The sequence below is a fragment of the Crotalus tigris genome, unplaced genomic scaffold (assembly GCF_016545835.1).
Source record: "Crotalus tigris isolate CLP2741 ecotype Arizona unplaced genomic scaffold, ASM1654583v1 scf7180000018371.15429387391:27106975, whole genome shotgun sequence".
Taxonomy (NCBI): Eukaryota; Metazoa; Chordata; class Lepidosauria; order Squamata; family Viperidae; genus Crotalus; species Crotalus tigris.
This window is the reverse complement of record NW_024096970.1, coordinates 19,331,081-19,355,303: the sequence shown is the minus strand read 5'-3', so window position 1 is coordinate 19,355,303 and position 24,223 is coordinate 19,331,081. Positions and strand designations below refer to the sequence as shown.

The 24,223-nt window shown below is 38.3% G+C and overlaps 1 protein-coding gene and 1 long non-coding RNA gene across 9 annotated transcripts; one reads left to right on the top strand and one right to left on the bottom strand.

The window, feature by feature from the left end:
* Window positions 1-646: 646 nt before the first annotated feature.
* On the top strand, window positions 647-23,900 carry GSTZ1 (glutathione S-transferase zeta 1). 8 transcript variants are annotated; one of them, XM_039351630.1, is made up of 11 exons: window positions 675-802; window positions 4,184-4,281; window positions 5,921-6,045; window positions 6,576-6,627; window positions 10,480-10,547; window positions 13,148-13,228; window positions 17,251-17,376; window positions 18,997-19,072; window positions 20,644-20,696; window positions 21,466-21,515; window positions 23,561-23,900. In XM_039351630.1, the coding sequence occupies exons 3-11, from the start codon at window positions 6,028-6,030 to the stop codon at window positions 23,685-23,687; spliced, it is 651 nt and encodes a 216-aa protein (XP_039207564.1). In that variant the 5' UTR covers window positions 675-802; window positions 4,184-4,281; window positions 5,921-6,027; the 3' UTR covers window positions 23,688-23,900. The 8 variants fall into 8 exon arrangements, with proteins under 8 accessions (XP_039207566.1, XP_039207559.1, XP_039207561.1 ...); XM_039351628.1 differs by having other exon boundaries at window positions 5,854-6,045; XM_039351626.1 differs by having other exon boundaries at window positions 5,698-6,045.
* On the bottom strand, window positions 21,853-23,554 carry LOC120311743. The gene is made up of 2 exons (XR_005557719.1): window positions 22,935-23,554; window positions 21,853-22,075 (listed from the first exon to the last, which is right to left on the bottom strand). It is a non-coding gene; the product is annotated as an uncharacterized LOC120311743 (long non-coding RNA).
* Window positions 23,901-24,223: the final 323 nt, after the last annotated feature.

Genomic DNA, 24,223 nt, shown 5'->3' with positions numbered 1-24,223 from the left:
TGCCTGCTACCATGTGGAAAGATTACAGTATAATAAAGTACATGAGTGTATGCAAAGGGAAGATTTCACGTAAACTTTATAGAAGTAAATTTTAAATTTAGAAATTTAGATTTTATTCTGTTATTTTTATATCCTTAAGCTTCCTCATATGAAAAATATCCAATACATAATTATAATTTCACAAGACCATAGGTATTGTTTGAACTATCTACTGATTAGGAGCCTTTGCCAGTCTCAATCCCAAGAACAATACAATCAGCCATGTTCTTCTTGTAAGACTCTCAAACTTTATTCTGTGTAATGAAATCAAGTGCATTTCTTAATAGTGAAAAAAGGACAGTGATAAAAATAACACGGGAGAGAATCAAGAAAAATAAAAGCTTTCATATTACAATGCAGGAACCTAATGAAGAAGGTTGCATTCACTCCCAATTGGTAACATATTCACTAACCTAAGCTATACTAAAATACATAATGCTTCTGAGTCATTGACCCAGAGGGGCAACCCTAGCTTTATTTGTTTGTTTGTTCAATTTCTATTAAAAAGATCATGGCATATTATTGATGCTGCTCTTCAAAATTACAGAGAAAAGCTGGGAAGATGTGAAACTACAACTCCCACAATCCCAACAATTCGCCGGAACGGGGTAATTCATTGAGTCCGTAGAATCTAATACTAATATTACAGCGCGGAACGTGAGGCGTCCGAGCTTACGCCCATTGTTAAAGGAGCCTGGCTCCCTCCTCCCAACGAGATACGTGTCAATGGGGAGAGTGCGAGATGTGTGCCGCGTTAGCAAAGGTATTGTTACTACCGCCTTCCTTTCCCCGGCAGCTGCGCGGATAAAAGAACACGATATAGTTGGTTTCTGCCGTCCTGAATACTTCTTTTAACAACCTGACTCCAGTTTCATTATCCCACTTAAGAGTTAAAAGAGTTTTAAATTAAAGAGTTTAGTAGTTAATCGTTAACTTAAATATTTAAGATAATAACGATAGTTAAACTGCTCAGACGAGATTAATATTGATTCTGAAGTCCTTTAGAACCGTGACTAATCTTTGCATGCAGTTGAATGAGGGTGTGAAATCTGAAGCCAGAGGTAGAGGTTGGAGCATATTTGGGGCCATAAATAAACTAATAGGAAATGCAATTCCTAGAATTCCTAGAATCCAGTTTTTCTATACCAGGAGTGTCAAACTGCCGGCCTGCGAGGCTACCCCTCCTTGAGTTGGTACAAATCAGTGCCAGTAAAAATGTATTACTCATCTTACCTATTGACATCCCTATCCTTCATTACTGCCTTTGCTCTGTCCTGGATTTCTGGTTTGTATAGGAAGATGATGATTTTTTTTTCTTTGGCTTCTCTGCCCTCCCCCTTTATTATATCTACAGCCAGCAGAGAAAACCTCTACCAGTTGACCAATGAAACACAAATTAAATGGGTCCCCTTTCAGGGCTATTGACTGCCTCTCCTCCTAAAGACAATTTGGGCATCTCCCAAGAAAAATAGACACACACGCACACAAAAAAAAGGATGCTACTAGAGCCAAAATAGCTATAGGAAAGAGAAAAGCAGATCCCGCTATGGTTGTGCAATTAGATAGTTCTGTAGCAATTGTTATGTGCTATTGAGTCAGTGTTGGCTGCTGGTGACTGTGTGGACAGGTCCCTGCAGTTTTCCCTTGCAAGATTTCATAAGTAGTTTGCCATTGTCTGCTTCCTAGGGCTGAGAGGGAGATATTGGGCCTGGGTGACCCAGCTGCCTTCCTGGCTCTATCTTTTGTGAAGCTAAGAACTGGAACTGACCAGCTGATTTCTTTGGAGAGGAAAGAAAGTGAATGTACCTGACAAATGTCTCCAAACTGGCAAATAAAAGCAAAGCCCAGTGCATAATGTCATTTACTATTATCTAAATGTTGCTGTGAGAAAAAGGAGGACTGCTACATCCAAAATAACAATACATTTTAAAGTGCAGGTAAATCAGAATAGGGAAAAAACTTGACTTTCTCAAGTGAAATGGGAGATGAGGGTTCTGCTTTCTTTGTCGCTGCTAAGAGACCTTGGAGAAAAAGTGATATCAAAAACATGTGGGGTAGAAGGTGAGTAGACTTAAAATATGTACATAGAGGTGTATCACACTATTCCCTTTCCCTTCTGTGGCATTATGCAGAATGCAAAAGTAAAGTGCTAATGGAAATGGCAAAGGCCTGAGAGAAATGGCTGAGATGCAAGCTGGTTAGTGACAGGTAGGAATGACTGTGTATGTTCCTTCCAAGCCATCCTTAGCATAGGCTACTTCTAGCCATAGCCACAAGAGTCAGTGACTTTTACGCTACGATTTTGGCTTCAGAAGCAATCATTTGACAGTATCAAACTGAGAGGAGAAATACTATAATACCAGTGAGGCTGGGAGATGAGATAAAGGCAAAATTGTGGAGCCAGGCAGGAAGATTAGAGTTGTGGTGTATTCCTGTTAAAATATAAGTGGAATCAACAATATTTTATTCAACTAGTCTCAACCTTTAGTCACGATTATAAATAGGGGGATTTTAATTTCATTTGTGCCTACTCCTTCAAAAACAGTTTAGTGGAATTATTTTAACAACCTTATTGAACATCAAAATGAACTGGTGAACTGGTCACTAGTAGGTAACTAAGGTATAGTAAATGGGCATGCTATTAAGCACTTAGTAAAATCATTTGCTTTTTCCAGTAAAGGAAAGCTATTATTGATGGTTTCTACATTTCTGGGAGAAGCAAGAAGGTTGGCAGTATGAAGAAGCATATTTGCTTTGTGGCAATTTTAACATAGGCAGGCATATACAACATTTTGTGTTTGGTGGATGTAACATGACCATCACTACCAATCACAGCTTGGCCGCAAGAACACCTGAGGACTCTGGCTAAGTCTTCTAGCTGCAAACCTTCCAATGTTTTCCAATGGTTATCTCACTTAAACTTGGTGTAAAGACTGTCTATAGTTAAAATAAATCTGAGAGAAAACTTGTAAAAAAACTTACCAGAAGATTCCCTCTCAAGTTTATTCCAAGCAAAAATGGTCATTGCATCTGGTTTGCATGTACCAGTTTCCCTGCTGGTACATGAAGTGGAAATGGCTGTTTGCAGCCATGGAACCAAGAAGAGGAATCATCAAATATCATGGAACTAAACTACATTTGGCAGTTGATGTATCATGTGAATATGCCCAGTTAGATTCCAACAGTATACAGTTTTCTATACAGTAGAAAAGAAAATGGATCCTACAATAAAGATGGAAATGCTAGGCCAACAAGTGAAGATTGAAGTACACACTTGTGAATGTGCTAATAGCGTACAAATAATGATAGTCTATATCAGGGGTAGGCAACCTTGGCTCTTTTATGACTCAAGGACTTCAACTCCCAGAATTCCTGAGCCAGCTATGCTGGCTCAGAAATTCTGGGAGTTGAAGTCCATGAGTCATAAAAGAGCCAAGGTTGCCTACCCCTGGTCTATATGAATCAACCTATGTATTATGTTGACTGGAATGAATAAATGTCATGAAAACAAAAGGCAATGCATCATAGTTTTAAATTTATAAAATTAAATACATAGCCATTTTTTTAAAAAAAATCAAGGCACATATCCTTGTTTAAATCTATAAATAGTTATCTTGTGTGTGATAAATTATTATTGTACTTTATGGATTATCATGAAAAAAAAATTATATGGTTATTAGAACCCTACAGTAGCTTGATGGCATATAATGAATCAAAGGGTTCTTACGTTTAGTCAAATCTGTCAGCTCTCACTGCTTTCATTAAAATGGCAAAAATGTCCTTGAAGCGTATATTCTGTGTCACAGTGCATGTAGAAAAGGAGCAGGACTTATGTTGCAATGTTGCTTGCATTACTCTGATTCCCCTTTGCCCAAGGCTCTTCTGGTTATAATCTGTGTTTTTATGGAGTTTTATGATGTTAACCAGTCCTTGATGATTGCAGTAGAGTAACAACAAATATTTGGGTTGGGGGATGTCCAGCATGTTATATGAAACATTTAGTGAAGCAGATCATGTGAAGTGTGTATTTGAAGGAGCAGGCTTTGAAGCCAAATGATGAAGATTTTCCAGGGTTTTGAGCCATCGCCCCATGGTTTTAAGACAAGATCTAATGTAGTAATTTGTAAATTATTTGATTGGGTAGGTGATGTATTTCCCTAATGCTGATAAGCGGATGTAGATGTGACTGGAAATCGCCTTGAAGGATCTTGACCTATTTTGTTTCTCTTTGGCTGAGAAAAGGTAACTATAATTCATACTAGGCCTTCTAGTATCTTTTTTATCAGTTTCCTGTTAGAGTCACTGGTAAGAAATCCTTTCTCAAGCCAAATGGTTTTCTATCTAATATAAATATAAATGTTTCAACATTGTGGCTAACAAATCACTTTGATTTATAAGCACTCATAATCACAGGCTATATTTTCCAGTGAAAATATAAAAGTTCACTTAATCACTGTTCAAAATTAACGGCACTAAAAAAAGTGATTTATAACTGTTTTTCACACTTACAACCGGTGCAGCATTGCTGTAGTCATGTGATCAAAATTCAGATACTTGGCAACTGTCTCATATTTATAACGGTTGCAATGTTCCAGTGTCCCAGAATGTGATCACTTTTTGTGGCCTTCTTACAAGCAAAAGTCAATGGGGAAGCCAGATTCACTTAACAATGGTGTCACTAATTTAACAATTGCAGTGATTCATTTAATAACTGCAGCCCAAAAGGGCATGAAATGGGGTGTAGGAAGTCAGCACACCCCCGAGAGAAGGAAATATTTTGGAGGATATCAAAAGGGCAGAATGTTATATTTCTCCAAAGGAGTAATAGAAAAATCTTAGGCAGAAACCATTGCCCCCTCCCCAAGTCTCTCTACCCCAAGCAGAAATCAGCTTTTAGAAATGCAGATTTGGTGATTAATTCAGGAAAACTGGGGCCAGGAAGCTTGGAGCTGATGTGAAAGACAAAGATCCCTAAAATCTACACACACACCACCCAAAATCTAAAGACATGACCTTTAAGACACAGTAGGAGTAACCCACCACCATTAGAACACCAAAAGGGCATACTCAAGCTCAGGTCAAAGTACATTCCACAGGAACAGGAAGAAACTCAAATACAAAGCCCAAAGAAGTTATAAAAGCCCACTTAACCCAATTACATTTTGTCAGCCAGCCCAGAAACATGCTGTGTCACTGAAGTTTCTGGCAACTCAATAAACAGAATCTTCTTTCCCAAGTAGCCTCTATTTTATTTCCAGCATCTTAGCTCCATTTTGTTTATTCCCAGCTTGGACTGGATCTGATGATTTTTCTTTCAACGGGGCAAACTTCACTTAACAAATGTTTCACTTAGCAACAAAACTTTTGGGCTCAATTGTGGCCGTAAATCGAGGACTACCTATATAGGAAAGTCAATCACAGTAACTTGAGCTTCTTTCTAGTTTCCTTTTAAAGAAGTGTGTTTACGCTACAATAAGCATAATGTGAAAGTCTTGATGCAGCGCCACAGTAAGAATTTCTGGGAAATATTAAGAGAAAGTTGCTGCAGCCCACAAGTTCTGCTTCTGGAGATCAGTGCAGAAAGAAAATGACTGAGCAAATAGATAGTATTCTGCTCCAGCACTTTTTTCCTTATGCCTTCTGTTTTGCATTTTCCAGGCTTTTCAGAATGCTTTGAAGTCTGTACGAATTGAATTATGGAATTGAAGGAAGATATTTAGAAACGCAGGCACTATTGGCCAATTCTGTAAAACAAAAAGGCATTTCTGTTGAGCAGAATAGACATAGCAGTGTTGCTTGTCTGTTTTTTTCCAGTATGCTAGAGTAAAATCTATGGAGGAATGAGCTGTTGCAATTTCTTTGCTCCTCTGAATTCTGACAGTTGTGATTGGCTGCAAGTGAAGCTCCTGTTCCCCGCCCCAGCCAAGACTATCTGAGCGAGCTTTCATTCTGAGCAATACCGTACTCTGTGTGCACAGTGTACTTAGCATGGAGACTTCCCAAAAGGTGAGAATAAAGTTTTTTTGATACAGCTCAAGAGCTGTCATGTTACCATTGCATTTGTGGGGTATGTTTTTTTACACACTTTCATTCCTCTCTGTTTTAGAGCAGTAGTTGCTCTTATCTTCATCTTTCGGTTTCAAAGCCTGCTTTTTTTTACAGCAGGAGCTGCAACTCTCTGAACAATCTTCTCTGTGTATAATCTTCTGTCAAAAGGGATATTTCATGAAACATTTGGCTAAACAAATAACAATGGTGGAAGATTCTTTTAAAAATGTAGTATTTCAACTGCCCTTTGTGAGTTAATTCAACTTCAGACAGTTCAGCATGAAAGTTGTAATGCCTGCTTAATAGTATTACTGTTCTGGGCTTGCCATTGGTTTACTGATCTTTGTTGCAAGTCAATGCTAGTTTGGATTTTTGCTACCTAGGACTGTTAGCTTAACCTTCAAAAATATTTTTTACATTATATGTAATTTAAAGCTTGAAATTAATGAGCTTACATTGTAGCTTTCAACTTTTTTTTTTTCCTGTAGCCAGTTCTTTACACTTATTTCAGAAGCTCCTGCTCCTGGAGAGTGCGAATCGGTAAGAATAATTGTTGAATTTTATTTATAGGAATTGCTTAACTGTATTTAACTTAATTACTCAAGTGATTGAGTAAATTATAGACTGGCAGTAAGCAAATTACTATTTTAAGTGAATTGAAGAAGTCTCCTCTTTACATTGGGACAAAAGTAAAAAATCTAATTCATTACCTATTAAATGTTTCACTCTTCAACTTTCAACTTTAGTTCTGAGCAAAATGGCTAATAGCAAAGGACTTTGGAAGCTGTAGTCCAAAACAACTGGAAAACTTTGTTAACAATTGCGAATGGCATGCAATCCCAATGCAAACTGTTGAGATTTTCTCAGCATGTGTAAGCCATGGAAACTGCGATATCCCATGTGATGACTGAAATGAACAGAATTTCAAAAATTGATCACTTAATATTACAGGATATATGGAAAAAGCAATTACATGTTCTTATTTAGTTTATTCTTTTGGAATGTGTTTTGGATATACATGGCAAAGAAATATACCTAAATATTTTATTGATTTGTTACTTTATGATGAAAGAGAATTAGCGAAGGATGCAAAAAATGGTAAGAGCTTTTGAACGTGAGAACATTTCATACCGTACTACTGCCAAGAGTGGATTTTAATGGGGGGGGGAGTTAAATAGTGTAAAAAAGTTGAAGAAATGAAAGTGAAGGAAAAACCTCAAGAAGAGAACACTTTACAGATGTATCACATAGTCTTGTATGAAAAACAGATTATTATTCTTCCAGCAGACTAAATGGAAAGCAGATGTAAGGAAAAAGAATGTAGAAGATGCTTGGAACCAGGAAGGGGGGGGGTGTTTTACCAAGTGCCACAGACTTACAGTATGTAGATACACAAATGGAAATGTTTGATAGAATAATGAAATGTAAGAGATGGGCAGCACATAAATTTAATAAATAAAAAGAACGTAAGTATAGTCGCTGCAAAAATTAAAAGATACCAAATAAGTGTATATATTTAGAAAAAGCTGCAAAAATATTATCAAAGCAAGCATAGACAGGTGTGCTGCCCCATTCCCCCCCCCCAGGTTTGGCAAGAGTTCTAAAGTTGTTTATTCAAACCCCCCCAAACAGGTCCTTGAAAAGCCCCTCTGTTGCGCAGGTCCATATTCCAAGCTCAGTGCAGCAAGAGTCACTGGGTAACCAAGTCCAAAGGGTACACATGAAGTCTAAGAAAGCAGTCCAAGAGTCAAACAGGCCAGGATACATGGCACAAGCACACAAGGCACAAAACTGGGCATGTTGCTTCAGCAACACTCAAGTCCTCAGGCGGGGTTAAGTAGGCAATGCAGTGACTGCATCCCTTCATCATCATCATCATCATCATAAAGTAAAGTTGGAAGGGACCTTAGAGGTTATCTAGTCCAACCCCCTGCTCAGGCAGGAAACCCTATACCATTTCGGACAAATGGCTGTCCAGTCTCTTCTTAAAAACTTCCAGTGTTGGAGCAGTCACCACTTCTGGAGGCAGATTGTTCCACTGGTTAATTGTTGCCTCTTCATGAGTAGTCTAGCTGACCGGTGTTGTGCCTGCCTCCTCTCTGCTCTATGTGTCCTTAGATTAGGAGGAGGTGTGGTCTCCACCTCCTTCTCATTACAAATGGGCGGCAATTGCTTCCAAACTTCACCTGGAGCCTCCTGGCCAACTTGCTGCAGCTCGCCTCCCTCAGCCTCAGCCTGTCACTTATCTGATCAACCCAGTTGAGGCTGCTCCATCAGACTAGCATTCTCTGAGCCCCAATTGTGACCAATATTTGGCTCCATGCTTTTCTCTGCACTTAAACTCACCCTCCTCTATCTCGCATCTGAAGATGGGTTCAGGAGCGAATCCATGACACTTAGTCTTAACCTAGGCCTTTTCTCTCATAGCACCCACCCTATGAAACTTTCTCCTTCCAGAGATTAGTATGACCCTGACTCTGCTGGCCTTTCTCAAGGCCTAGAGCCCTATATGAAGGATCCATTTCCTAGTTGTGAAAGTGGCTGTTGACTGATACATGATGGAAATAAAGGTTGTGTAAAAAGAAATAGAATGCTCAGTGAATAGTTCAACATTAAACAGGAAGTAAACATTGGAGCATTCATGTAATATTTAGCATATTCTGCATCAGAACAATAACCTTCCCCTGCAGAAAAAGGCCACATGTCCATGAGACAGCAGCAGCTGTAGCATGCATGCAATAGGTCCCCACGTTTTAGTCATTGGAATTTATTACTTCATTCATCATATTTATCTAACTGGCTGTCTCACAAAAAATGACCCTGGACACTGTAGAATAAAGTGATAAAATAGTAATAGAAAACAGTTATCAAATTCAGAGAATGAAAAATTATGGTGAAAAGGCAAAGTGAGGGCAGCAAATATTAAATGAAGGGGAGCCAGCTCAGCAACTCACCAGTCCCTTGTGGGCCCCAGGCCTGATTTTGAGAGACTTTCAGAAAAGATGTTTCATAAGCAAGTGCCATAGCAGAAAAGACCCATCTTTGGGAACTTATCAAATGTAGCATTTTGGCAGACAGGATTTATAGCATACTTGGTTAGTGTATAGACTAAGAGAAGCAATTGTGGGATTGCTACAACATATAGCCAATTTAAATTCAACTGATATATATTTTGTACCTTTGAGTCAATGTTGATGCTGGTAATTCCCAAAAATAAGTTGTCGGGGAGAGTGCTGCCCATTATTTATCTGATGGTTATCTGATGGCTAATCATTAAAGTCCAGTGTGTAAAAAAAAAAGTAAAATGTAACCAGATGCTTATTTTTTTCAGGACCCCCTCCAGTCATCAACCAGTCCTACCCAGCTTTTGATGGTGTAGTCATTTTAATTCCCAATCTTCATTCATTTCAATCACTGGAGTCAGATGACAATGGGGAAAAGAGGCCAACGGGACAAAGTGTCACCTCATCTATGTTTTGCTATAAGAATAAGATGGAATAGCTAGAATAAAATGGAATAAGATCCCGTTCTGTACTTAATGGGTAAATAAGGAAAACATTCTGCTCACTTATTGAACCACACAATAATTTCTCTCTTAGTATATGCCAGTCTTACAAGGTAGATCAGGTAGGAAACATGACCAGATCAGCTAATTCTGCTTTATTGTAAAGCTACATTAACAGAATTTTACAAGTATGAAGGTATAGATTTGCAAGTCTTCTTCCCCCCCCCCACACACACACACTTATTTACAGCCCAAGAAACTAGGTTGAGTCTCTTCTGAACCTATTGCTCCACTCACTATGCAACTGTGGACTGGGCTATCTCTTCTCTTACCACCATTCTCTCTTTGCCCAGACTCCTAAGGTCTTTCATACACACCACTATAGTGTGTTATATACAGGGCCTTTTTTCTCATAGAACGCCCAGAACGGAGTTCCGGTACCTTTTTTGGATGGAACCTTGTAGGATAGGCAAGGCGGGTTGTATGACGTGTGAGTTCCGGCACCTTTTTTTTTTTTTTTTTTTTACAAAAAAAGCACTAGTTATATAAATGCAGCCATTACAATTTTGTAAAACATGGGTGATTCAAAAATACTGGCCTGGCAGTTCACTGAATACCTATAGTTAAATTGTGCTTAATATAGGGTGCAGATTAGCTCATCAGTTTGGCAAACTGGTAGGAATGAATCAAACAACTACTATTGTTTTAATTATTGCACCATCCATTTTACTTAGAAACAAATGGTTTTCATTGCTATAGATTTGTTAAGAATTATTGCGATATTTTATTGATTTTGTCTGGTTACAATTTAGAAAATGTCACAAAAGTTTAAAAATCTAACAATTCAATATTACAGTAGGTAATTGTATTAAATTTTCTCTTGGTAGCATTGGCTCTTAAGGGAATTACCTATGAACAAGCATCCATAAATCTTATAAAGGATGGAGGGCAGCAGGTAAGGAAATCCCTATTATTATGATCATTGACCAAAGCAGAAACAGTATATAACAAAATCTGGAACCAATATGATAAGGACAGCTTTAGCTCTAAAACATGATTAGACAAAATATAAAAACAGTAAAAACCACATACAATTAAGATGAAAGCTATGCAAATGTAATAATATAAAAGTGAAATTAAAGCTATAGTAATTAGAGTAATTTTAAAATATGGAATATTAAAAAAACACCTGTAACTTAGTGCATTATAAAGTTACAAGATTTCTGTAAAGCAAAAGAGTAAAATAACATAAATTAGCAGATAACTCTATTATTTACCAGTTTGCTCTGTACAAGTTATATAAATATTGTAACAGAATTTAGAGACTTTTAAAACCAAGGCACTTTGAGCTAAGAGCAGGTAATTGGAGCCATTGTAGCAGGAGAACCATATTAATCTATGATAACAAAAAATCAGAAACATGGTAACACCTTTACTTCTACAAATTTTAATAAAACATTAATTTAATAAAATGTGTTCGCTGAAAAAAAGGTCCTCCTGATTTTCTTTAGGCAATTGAAGAAAATATATCTGAATGTTCTGGGAAACTGACTATAAAAGAGAGTTCTAGTGTTCTTAAATACCATTATATGTTCTGTAGTACAAAAAAAAATGAGGTTGGATTTCAGTATCCTGTTTCACATGGGCAAGTTCTGTTTGCAGGCAGTTCACTAAGAACAGCATTCATTTTATTCATTGCAGTTTTGTTATTTGAGAACTTACTATCTCCTGTAAAATCTCAAGTTCTTTATAGAGCAGTGGTTCTCAACCTGTGGGTCGGGACCCCATTTGGGGTCGAACGACCATTTCATGGGGGTCGCCAAACAAGGCTGTCTGCCATTTCCCCCCCCCCTTTTCTTTGGCCATGTCCCTGGTACCCGGTGATGTATAAGTGGTTGGGGGTCACCACAACATGGGGAACTGTATTATGGGGTTGTGGCATTAGAAAGGTTGAGAACCACTGTTATAGAGGATTAAAATAACCCTTCCCCATGTGCTTCGGAGCAGTTCGTTTAATTATTCTCATGTCCTACTCATGGGCTTCTCTGAGGTATCTGACCAGCCACTGTGAAAAGGAAGATACAAGATGGAGTTTGCTGTAATCCAGCACCATTCTTCTTCTTATCTTACTCAGAAGCCTGATTTTTGCTCATTACAATTACGGTAATAGTGCAAAGTAAATGTTCCCCTATGGTGCTTTTCAATAACTCAGTTCTTTAACTGGGCCAGGAATATAAATCAGTGATACTCCATTCTTGGTTAACTGGTTCATGCTGATGACACGGGGCCTTCTCTGCTAGTGCATTATATGCTGAAGACCATGTCAAAGGGATCAGGAGGTGAAAAGAGGATTGCCTGTATTTGTATGTCTGTGTAAGATAAGGGTGTAAAAAAGATGGCCCACTTGCATTTGTTTTGTACCTCCTCAGTGGGTAGATCAACATTTAAGTCCTTCCAGCATTTGGGGGAAATTGTTTGCAAAAATTAAAAAATAAAATGGGAGTCTAAAATTCTGTGGGTACTTAAATCACCTGTTTCTTATCATCCAAAAAACTATTCCCCCAAATTGACCCCTCCTGGATCTGCCTATTTGATTATTGGAATGTGGTTTCTGATATCCTGTTCAAAACTTAGTGGGAATGGAAATTGTACTCACATTGTTTGTGGAATGATAGCTTATTTGCAGTTCTTTTGTATATATGTTTCCGTGAGGATTACAGTTTATCTTCTGTGAAATGGGTATTTTGTTCTCGTTTTTAAAGATAAGTCTGTGATTTGTATTTGAAAGCAAGTTGATTTGGCATTTGGAGTTCTGAACCCATTTCTTGTCTTCTAGTCAAATCCCTGATCCTCATCAGTTTACTTTTTGAGATAAAAATTATTGTTATTTATAATGCCCAATGTAGTTGCTATTGGTCAATAGATAAAATGCTTCATTTTAAGAAGTATAATAAGTCCACAAACTCAAAATTCGAAATGTAGCCATTAACTGGTATGTGAATTTGTGTCTGTGTGTAATATGTGAGTGTTGCATTACAATAAGAATGTTTGAGGGTCTAGCATAGGGGTAGGCAACCTTGGCTCTTTTATGATTTGTGGACTTCAGCTCCCAGAATTTCTGAGCCAGGCTTGCTCAGAAATTCTGGGAGTTGAAGTCCATGAGTCATAAAAAAGCCAATGTTGCCTACCCCTGACTAGCACTATGGTTGAAGCTGATGGCAGCTGTGGCCTAGGAAGTTGTAAAACATCTCAGGAGAAAGAAGCACAAACCACTTCAGTGCTGTTAGCAAGGAAATTACATGGAGGATAGGTCACTAGGAATTGAGCTTGTCTTTATCTTTCCCTGTGGAATATACATTATCAATGTATATCAGTGTATGGAAGATACTATGTGCAAGTGTGATCCTAAAAGGAGAGACATTTAGTTTTGTGAATGGAGTGACAAGCCTATACCCCATGCTCCCCTAAACTTCCATCTTTGGAAGAACTTCCTTGAATATGTTCAGCTTAATTTGAAGAATCCCATGGGCCTGAGGAATTATCTTGTTTCTCCAGATGACTTCAGACTTTCAAGCAGTGAATCCAATGCAGCAAGTCCCTGCCATCAAAATCGATGGCATCATTCTCTCCCAGTCTGTAAGTAAGCAAATTCTGTTAATTATTTACTCATTTCTGTTGGCTACACTACAGTGCACTTTGCACTCTATGCAAGACTGCAGTTTTTTGACAGGAAAGTCATCTCAGCTATATGAATATTGCCTATGCTTATCTTGCTTGCAAATTTAACCCAATTTAGTATGGTTTCCAGTATGAGACTAATCAAAAGATTCCACATTGATGGTTTCCAGAAGTGGAAACTGTATTTTAGAATGAGTTCACCTGACACCAGAGGTAATGATGTCGTTTGTAACTTACTGTGAATCTAGCAACTGCATTGGAAACCATGATTGACAGCAAGTATTTTGTAGTAATTAGAGTATCCCCCAGTTATAGGGATGGGATGGGGATGGGAGAGAAGCACTAATTTAGTTTCCTGTTGTTTTATTTCTCTCAAATGTGAGGGCAAAATACATTTTCCTAATTTAACCTGCCTCCCCCCACTCCCCGCCCAAACAAAAGTCAGACATTTTGATCACTCGCTCTGGTGATGTCATTGCATTAGAGGTACTGCTCTTGAACCCTTGGAAGCCAAGCCACAAAAATCAAGCTTTGTATTCAGTGTATTCCCTACTGGTAGAAATCTGCCTGGCAAATATTTCCATGGCTCAGATAAAGTGCTCTCCACCCATCCTTCAGCCAGCAGAAATCTAAACCAAAATAAAATATAACATCCCTCCTGCCAATCTGGTGAAGCAGGAGAGAATTTATTGATTTAGTGGGCAACCCTATTGCTGATTATCCGTTTGACAGGCTTGCTTTGAGCACAAGACAGATGATCTGTAGGGAGCTGATATTGATAAAGAAGCTTTACTACTATCCCTACACAGCAATGTGCCTAGTAAACAGTAAAGTCTCCATTGCTTTACTTGTCTGATAAACTATCTAGCAAAACAGTGGAAATGTATGATAAAGGAGGAGGAGTGGCAGTCTCAGAATCCACAAGCTGTCCCCTTTATCATTCATTATATGCATCCTTCTAATACCACAGCAGCCAGAAATGGTACCCTGCTTTTCCTCCCCCAAGGAGGAAAAAAAGGAATGTGGCCATGGAGGGTATCCTGAACTCTAGAGGAAGGGGCATGCCTAGCACTAGTCCAAAGTGGCCAACAGGTGATGAGTTCGTCCTGTTCCTTATGGATCACCTGAATGTAGCACTACCCACAGGAAAAGGAAGCATATAGCTTCTCTTCACCCTTAAACTGTCATTGGTTGTCCTTGGCCTAAAAAAGAAAACACGTGTATCACTGGTACAGCTAACCATGATTTAAGGCTTTTTCATGCATGAGCTGAGGACAAGATGAAAACAATACGGGCAGCTTGTAGAATAAAGATGATTCCAGAGTGGGCAAAGGTCCTTAGTATGTTGCTAATAAACAAATAAATCTATTTGTTTATTTTAATAAACCATGGCTAAACAAATTATGATCTGCCATGTTGTATGAACACAGACCTAATGTAGAATAGGATTCTGGGAGGTTATGAGGAAATTCGAGGGGAATCACAGTCACTGGGTTTTGAGCTGAACATCCTTCATCTTTCTTCAACTCAGAGACAGTGCGGATCCTCTCTGCCTACAGTAGGGGTGGAGACTGACCTGCCATATCCATACTCATGCCCTGCTCACACCCTCTCCACACTGCTTGTATGGATGCTCTTGGTTGCATCCAAGGAATGCAACCAATGGCAGTGAAAGGTGAATCTAAAGGTGGAGGGCAGAGGAGTTGTGCTAAGTTTTATGCTACACTGGATTTTCTTATACTCATTCTAGTAAAATTCCAGAAGTGAGACATGGGTAAAGACAAGGACAATAGTAAGAAGGGAATCGTGCTAGATTAATTAGACCAGTGGTTCTCAACCTTTTTAATGCCATGACCCTCAACCGGTCGTAAGTCGAGGACTACTCAACCGGTCATAAGTCGAGGACTACTCAACTGGTGCAGCACCGTTTGCAGAATGGGACTTTTGGCGGGCTCAGCAGGGCAGAGACAGCCTGGACAATTCCTATTGGCTTTTGAAAGTCAGTAGAATTAGACTCTATTCAAGAGAGTCTATTCTATTGGCTTTCAAAAGCCAATAGAATAAAAGAGAGTAGCACAGCTAAGGAAAAGGGGGAAAAAATGGCAGACTGCGTTGTTTGGCGACCCCCGTGAAATGGTCGTTCGACCCCAAATGGGGTCCCGACCCACAGGTTGAGAACCACTGAATTAGACAATAAAGTCTAAAGAGTCAAGTTAGAAAGAAAGACAACCCTGATAATGAAGAGTTTTCGTTTTCTTTAACCCTAAGCATTTAAGTGCTTCCTGTTAGAGGAAGTCTTTTGTATTCCTGGAATTCAAGACCTGACTTGTAAAGGTTACAGAAACGGGTTTTGTAACTCTAACAGAAAAAAACCCTCATTTACAGAAAATACAGGAAACGAGTGGCCAGAAAAATCTGGTATCCAAGAGGCTACATCCTCCTAGAAGGAGATCCAAGAGGAGAGATCATCCTTTGATACATGCCTAAAGAGTGAAAAGAAAAGAGGAAGACCTTGAGGTTAACAGTTTGGTAAACAGAGAGAAGGCAGAGTATAAGATAAAGAGGAAACACAAAGGGAATTCCTAATTATCTATATATAATGCTTCTTGTGATCAATACATTATAAGACGTTGCAAAACAATGTGTCTGTAGTCTGACTGTAAGCACTCCCCACACTGGTATTATTGGGGGACAGTGACATAGGTGGAAAGATGTTCCTCCACCCAAAGGTTCATGAAAAATGTTTAAGTATTCTAGAGAGAATAAGCAAATTAATGTGTACTTTTTCTTATTTTTATCATCTCCACAGTATTAGTCATGTTGTTATTAACAAGTATTAACATAATAATTTATTTTGTTTGCATACTGTGTAATAGGACATTGTTGGGAATATACTTCATTTTGTGTGTGTTAGCCTTTGCCCCCATAACTGCTTTGGTATGCTCTCATATTAGTGTCCCCAGTGGACAGCTAAGGTAATTTTCTTCCAGTTCTGCTGCTTTTCAAATAACACATTTGGTTTTGTCATTTGACCTATTTGGGCTTCACAGAGCTGGGAGAGACAGGTTACCCTTTGTAGTCCTGGGCTTGCTGTTTCTTGCAGTGGGGATCTCGTTAATGTGTTATGTGCACACAGTTACTGGAAAAAGAAAAGAGTGGTTTTAACTGGACATGATAGACATTGCACAAGCTTTTGTTTATGGTTCTCCTACCCTACTAACCTTGAAACCTTTTTTTGAGAAAGATTATTTAAAGTTTTCTAGGGCTACGTTGGCTGAGTATTTCTAATGTGGCATCTGGTAGACCTATTAGTCTAATAGGAAGGCCATAACATAACTAACTGTGAGAATCCCTAATATATAATATGGCATCATCTTTGAGACACTGGCCTAGGACAGGTTGAAGGCACTTGCCTTAACCAGATATTTTGGACTGCAATTCTGGATGAGAATTCCTCTGGCTTTTTTCTTTGACCAGTTCCCTAGGATCACTGCTGCTTAAAAGAGTATTTTTCAAGGGGCTACTCTTGAAGAAGACTCAGAAACTATAGCTGATGCAGAATGCAGCAGTTATAGATCATCTCAGTATACTCAAGTAATTCCTCCATTATGTAAGCAGCACTATCTATGCAGAACCTGGATACAGGCCTTTCATGGCACAGGGCCTAGATATTTGTAGCACTGCCATTCTCCAGGTTGGCACAGTGTCATTTTACAGACTTATATATTTTCATCTACCTTTTGGAATAGCAAATTCCAAGGATAGATGTCTTTAGAGAGCCTTACAAATCCTGCTTTTCTCACAGGCTACAGCTGGGATGGTGGGTGAATTGAGTTGCTATGGTTGCTGTGCTGCTCTGAGTTGGTAGCTTAGAGTGGACTATAGGCCTTGCAAATAAACAACTTTAGTTCTCTGCAAACTGCCCAGTACCATTGGCAAGTGAGCAGCCGAATGAATGAATGAATGACTCTCTATTTCAGCTAGCCATCATAGAGTATTTGGAGGACACCCGACCACTCCCGAGGCTCCTTCCTCAAGATCCAAAGAAGAGAGCTATGGTTCGGATGATCTCAAATCATGTTGCTTCTGGAATTCAACCACTGCAGGTAAGCATCTTCTTATCTTGGCTGCCTGTCTTTCTAATACTATTAACTTAAACATTTCTGATATAGACTTTCCTGCACAGAGAATGTTATTCCAGAGAATGCTGGGTCTAGTGTGCCTAATGTGCAGTGCTAACTGAGCACACAAGACATGGAAATTTCTTTAGGAGCCCTGTTTGTACAAAGCAAGGGCACTTGGGATGTGGTTTCCAAAGCATGTGTGCCTGCTGACTCCAAATACTGAGTTTTCAAATAGTTTACAATCCAGAAAGTTATGACATCATTGGTAAGTAGAATCTCATTGGCAAGCACTATTAACCATGTGCCCACAAGGTGAGTCCTGTTACCCAGAAGATGGTTCTGTTGATGAAAGAAGATATGACCTGGCTGTTGTCTTATCTATTCCTGCAGGATCATAGCCATAACCAGCATAAAGAATCGGCTCTCTATGTATGAAATAGGGAGAATGTAAACAAGAATACTTTGGCACCATGAGTCATACTTAATAATATGTATAGTGTTCAACCAGAAATGATGCAGGGGAAGAGCACTGGGAGAGTGTTATTCCTGTAGATGTTAGCCACTTTCTTTCAAGTAAAGAAAATAGTCCTTCTTTCCTGGTTGTAATTGTTGCAGAAAGCAACTCTAGGGTCCGATTTATACAACAAACATTTACTTTTAAATTTTATTTGCCACCTATCTTGTATCCAACGACTCTTAGCTGTCTAGTGGTTAAGGCACCTGGCTAGAAAGCAGAAAGCCCTGAGTGCAAGTCCCACCTTAGCCATGAAAGCCACCTGGGTGACTTTGGGCCAATCACTCTCTCTCAGCCCAACTCACTTCACAAGATTGTTGTTGTGGGGAATATAGGAGGAGGAAGGTGTGTTGGATAAGTTCACTGCCTTGAGTTACTTGTAAAAATAATATAGGTGAGATAAAAATAAGTAAGTAAATAAATAAATAAAGGCTTATGTTCATACGGGATGACTAAGAAATAGTTACATAATGTACATCTTAATTTTTGCAGGGTAACTAACATTTCTGACCTTCAATATCATTGATAGCATTATTTTTGATTTGTCAAAAATATTTGTCAAGAATAACTTTATCAAAAAGGATGGCCATAGGAGAACTATAGGAAATAGTTGTGGTGAGATTCAAATATGTGAACAACCGGTTCCCTGTATGGATGCCGCTTCCGGAAGTCTATTCTGGGCCTGGGCAACAAAAAATTAGCTACCGGTTCTGCCAAAGTGGTCTGAACTGGCTGAATCCCACTACTGCTAAAAACCCATTATTGGACGGGTTTATTCCACTCAGTTTCAGCTGTTCTTGCAGAATAATTTCCACTGTGATAAGGCAGAGCTGGGAAACTAGGGGCTTTTTATGTATTGTCCCTGGGGATTAGGTGTGTTGGTTAGGGTTGGAATCCAACAACATTTAGAAGGACATAGGTTCTCCATTTGTCATATAGATTTAAATATGGATTAAATTACTGCTTGCTTAACAATAGTATTTGCTGTCCTTTTGATGCTGCAAGTTAAATTTATTTGGAGTATGATCTAACTGTTGTTCAATGATAAACTATATCTTAAATCTATGTAACTCCTTACATTTTTTCAGAATCTGGCTGTCCTGCAACAGATGGGAGAGAAAAAGCAAGATTGGGCCCAACGTATCATTTCTCAAGGCTTCAAAGGCAAGTTTCAGTATGAGCTGTTCATCTGGATTTAAGTCATTTCCAAATGTGATAAAGGCTTTTTTCAAAGAAGCCTCTTTTCTGCCTGTCTTGTACTGGGAGACCCTATAGAACAACTACCCTTATACAACGCTTCAGGGAGTTTCTGGATAATTTAAATAGAATATTCCTCAGAGCCTTTGCCTAGAGAAACCATTCTAGTGGGAATAGATCTCTAGGAAATTTCCCCATCGTGTTTTATAGTTTATCTTTCTGTCAAACTTTAAAATGCACTGTCAAATCCAAGTATGAATGATGGTTTGTGACACTCATGGAGAATATGATAAAAGTCTTATTGCTGGTTGAATGAAAACATGTGAGAAAAAAACTTCAAATGTTAAAAGTTTAAATAGTAGAACAGATAATTGGAGTAGGTTAGTGTCATAGTGTAAATACTGTATCTATGGACTATAAATGTGTTCTCCTTCAGATGAAATTTAATGGACTGCAGCTGGGGTTGTACTTCAAGTGAAATAGATGCTGCTTAATAATATATGGTTCAGTACAAAATAGTAACAGAAGTAGAAAATGAATGTGGTTTCCTTGACACTGTGTTAGGATTGCAGTTGAAAAGAGACTCTTACATTCCTCCCTCCAGTTGCTGGTACAATCCATTCTATCATCAGGACTCTAGCAATGTGTTCAATAACCACTCATGAGTAGGGCTCAGTGTAAGTACAAACAGATTCAGAAACAAATCTGAGCACCTAGATGTGTTTGAGATCAGAAACTAGTCGCCCAGCAACTAACAACAGGATTCACAAGCCAATGTTCTCACAAGATTTCTAAAATAAGGATATAGGGAGCTGGTGATTTTCTACCCAAAGAGAAAGAATCAGAGAGTATAAAAGATTTAAACCCTTTCCCCTTATATGCTGGTTTCCCGATCCAATTACATCCTTGGGCACTTTTCTATGCAATGGATCTTTTTCATTGCTATACCATTTTACATATGAGGCAAAAAATAGTTATCAGGTCTCTAGAATAGCTTTCTCTCTGCTCATATCAGCAGTCCTCTAATGAAGTGGAAGAAGTGGATTGCTAAGGTTGACAAAAGCAAATATTTCTTTATAAGCATATAATTAAATTATGCTTAACTTATTGCCACATAATGTACTGATGACCACTAACTCGGGTAGGTTTGAAACAAAGGACAAATTCATGGAAGGTACCAGTGGCTCTTACTTACAGAAAAGTATATTTGTTGTCGCCAGTATTAGAATTTGCTCAGTAATACTGGCTGGGAAAAGAGGTGGAAAAGTGTAGGATGCTGAACTAGACAGACACTGTTGGTTGGGGCTCTAATCAAAAAGATATTCTTGAATATGTTGACAGGATGTTTTCCCCACCCAAGTAAATGTATCAGCCCAAATCCTACTTTTACATGCTACAACAAATTAAACAAAATACATAGGGATTATTTCATTCTTTTATACTGTTTATCTTGTACTCAGAATATTGTAAATGGCAGTTGGTTTAAGCTTAACATCATTCCTGATTTCCAACAATAGTTCTATTTTCTCTTCCTACAGCTTTGGAGCAGATCCTGCAAGAAACAGCTGGCTGCTACTGTGTTGGGGATGAGGTATCAGAAGCTGAGATCATACGTTTCTGATCATAAAGGAGCCTCAGAAACCCATAATTAGTAATGTTTCATTAGTCAGTATGTTAGTGAGCATTCCAGAATTCATTTGTCTAAGAAAGAAATAATTTGTCTATATCTTGGCATCAATGAATAGATCCAGCATGAAATGGCCCAACAAAAATCCCATAAGCAAATGGCATACACAGGTAGTATGGCCGTAATGGTCTTAAGTTGTTGTTGTTAAACCATAAAACAGGTCATCAACATAAGTTGTGATGGTTACTAAGCAAATGCCATGGTTGTTTAACAATCAATGGGCCATTTTTACCAAAACCAAAAGTAAATGCTAGTTTTCAGCAAAAATGTCATAAAATAAGGTCATGTGACTGCAGGATGTTGCAATCAGCTATAAATGCAGACTGGTTGCTGAACACCCAAAGTATGGTCACATGATTGCAGGGAGGCATCCTTCAGAATCAGGTCACAAGTACATCCCACCCCAGGGAGTACCTCCACTGTAACTTTGAATGGTCTCTAAGCTACTAGTTGTAAATTGAGAGCTATAGTCACTACTTAATGTAAGATATTGGGGGGGGGGAATGTCCAAAGCCAGCAACCAGTCCTAGGGCCAAACTATCAAAAATCACCATTTTTTTTTAACTTCTACATCACAAAAGTTATACTATTTTCTCTGGATTGATGCCTTATAACAAATTTTAGCTCCAGGAGAAGGCATCTCGAATTGGTATTTATCTGTGCTTTTTTTCAGGTGACCATGGCAGACCTTTGCTTGGTCCCCCAAGTATACAATGCTGAGAGGTAAGGAAAATGGAATTCCACAAGTTCTAAGAGGGATGACAGCCTGACAAGTAATCAGACACTTTCGTATCACTTTAAAGACAAACTATAATCCAATGAGGCATCTGACTGTATAAAGACTATAGAATACTACTTAGCATTCAATTGAATGGCAGCACCCATAGACTAGAAGACTGGGGAATCTCAAAATTTCACTTCCAGAAGTCTTCTAGGTCTTCCTACCCTGGTCTCAATTCCTCTTTGTGTAGCAGCTTGGTAATTCCCATTACTACTACCTAACTCCCAAGAAATATTTCATGTCTTCCCCTCCACCCCATTAAATAGACCAGACCAGAAGGGTGTTAAACTTACATTTATTAATATTGGCAATAACAGAATTTGATTGTCCTATCCCACTTCAACTTATACTCCAGTAAATCAGGGAGAAGTCCACTGAGCTACTTTTGAATGTTATCCTGTTCGGGACTTTAAAAAAAAATGTTTCAGCATCTCTGCTTAGGTAATAGTTCTTGCATATCTCCATCAAGATCATCTTCCTTATTCTCCACACATTGCCCTTTCTGGTAATTAAAAGTAAAGAAAAAATAGAAATAATTTTAATAATGCTACTTTAGTGCCATGTAGTACATAAGTATGTAACCAGAGGTGCTAAAGTCTAATAATCAAATGATTGCAAAGAATATAAATCTTTCCATTCCCCATCAGTTAGTTAGAACTGAAGAAGCTTCTTGGATAAGAAGCAAAACATTTTAAAAGGAAAAAAACCAAGAAAGTCCAGTTGCCTTTTGGGAAAAAACACCTTTGTGTAACTAGAGGTTCATTCCTTCCTGCCCTCAGGAGGTAAACAAAATCAAATTTTATTTTAAAAAAACAAGAGATAAAATATACCTTACTTTTAACTACTAAATTTAAAATAAATACGTCCAGTGATGCAGAAAGGAATTTATAGAGTTGCCTTGATCAGGTTTAGCAACTAAAGAGAAAATTTAGAAGAAAATGCAAAGCAAATGCCCCAGGCAGACCACAGTAGAAAGTTTTCTATAAAAAGATAGAGTTCAGATCCGTATCTGCAGGATCGAATACGTTCATCAAAACGGACTACGTGTTCCTATTTCATACACTGTGTGATATTACAGTGTTTGTTTCAGTATTTGCATGCACACACACGCAAACACACCTACCTTGTTTGGACAAGTGATACATATAACAACAACAATAAAAATACCTTCTGATTAATTACCAGAGGTTTGATTCAAAACTGATGTAAAATCTAATTTTCCAAACTGATAGAAAATAAGAACATTCCATTTCTCCTCACAGTGCACAGAAAAAGAAAGTCTATTCTATACCCTGTCTACAACATATCCCTCTATCAAAATTCCCATGTTTCTTGAAGCAAAGACCCCTGCTTCCTTTTACCTGGACTTCCCAATTTTCTTGGCAATCCCATGTTGTCAGTCTTCTTTTTATCCCGCTTCTGTCCAAAGTTTATTCAGCTTCTCCTCAGTTCTGCCCTTGTCTTTTTTTCACTGCCTAAATTTTTGTAAACCCAGAATGTTAAGCCACTAACAAGGAAGACGGCTAGATTTGTCAGATTTATTGCAAAGGGAAAAGGGCTTCGGTTACAGAAATGTGGAAACGGATAAATTGAGTATATTAAAGTGGGAGCTCTTTTTGCCTTTGCTGCTCTTTCTAACTCTCAGGAGATTTAGGAGACAGATTGTTATCCTTTAGGAGGTGTGAATGGAATACTCATGTTTTTTTTCTGCAGTATTTTGGAAACATCCATTCCTGTTTTTCTTGTATTCATATAATAGATAATTCAATTATACAAATAAAGGAAGGGGCTGGAGTACTTGTCTCCCTTCATTGATCTCTTCACTTTTCTTCTAACTGCCAGTTATCCCTCAATGCAAAATATGTTCTTGTGAACAGATTGTAACAGATCTTTGTTTTGCTTCCTATTGATTTAAATGTATCTTAAACAAAATGGCTTGGCCTTACAGTAACACAGATGTGCCTAATGCTTAATTTTCTCTTACCAGATTTAAAATGGATCTGACTCCATACCCCACAATAAGCAGAATCAACAGAGCTCTCCTAGAATTGGAAGCATTTCAAAGCAGCCATCCTTCGCGGCAGCCAGATACACCTCCAGAACTAAGATCCTGAAGTTCTTCAACTGCTTGTTTTACTGTGAGGGAAATTGATCCAAAATTAAATGGGACTCTCCTTTTTAAGATTTTCTGGAAAAAAAACTTGAGGGTTTCATGAGGAAGAGTTTGGCAAATCTAAGACTAAAAAGAAAAAAAGACACTGCAATTGTAGAGTACATAGCTGGAGTAAAATACATTTTTGATCATGTGTGACAGTTGTAATGCAATCGTGAAGCAGATCAAAAGATAAGAGTTTGTGGGTGTTTCTTGTGACGTTCAAAAAAACAGCATTGCTTTGTGTAAATAGCAAAGGTATTAATCTATAATTAGACCATATACAAAGTTAAAGAACTTGAAAAGGTTCTAGATACTGGCAAGTAAATAGTGATTGGGCCTGAAAAAGAACAGCCACATGTCAAACGGTTGCCAGCTTTTAGTTTAATAGCATGTTGTTCAATGCATATCTCCTTTTTAGTATTACTAAGGACTGTTTAAGAACTTCCACAGCAGCTTTTATGTGCTACCTAAGCAGCAGCAAACTGTATCACTACT

Coding starts and splice junctions, on each gene's coding strand:
- GSTZ1 (XM_039351625.1), top strand. CDS start 782: ATGTGTGCCGCGTTAGCAAAG. Junction 13,229..17,250: donor GCATCATTCTCTCCCAGTCT/GTAAGTAAGCAA, acceptor TCTCTATTTCAG/CTAGCCATCATAGAGTATTT. Junction 21,516..23,560: donor CAAGTATACAATGCTGAGAG/GTAAGGAAAATG, acceptor TTCTCTTACCAG/ATTTAAAATGGATCTGACTC.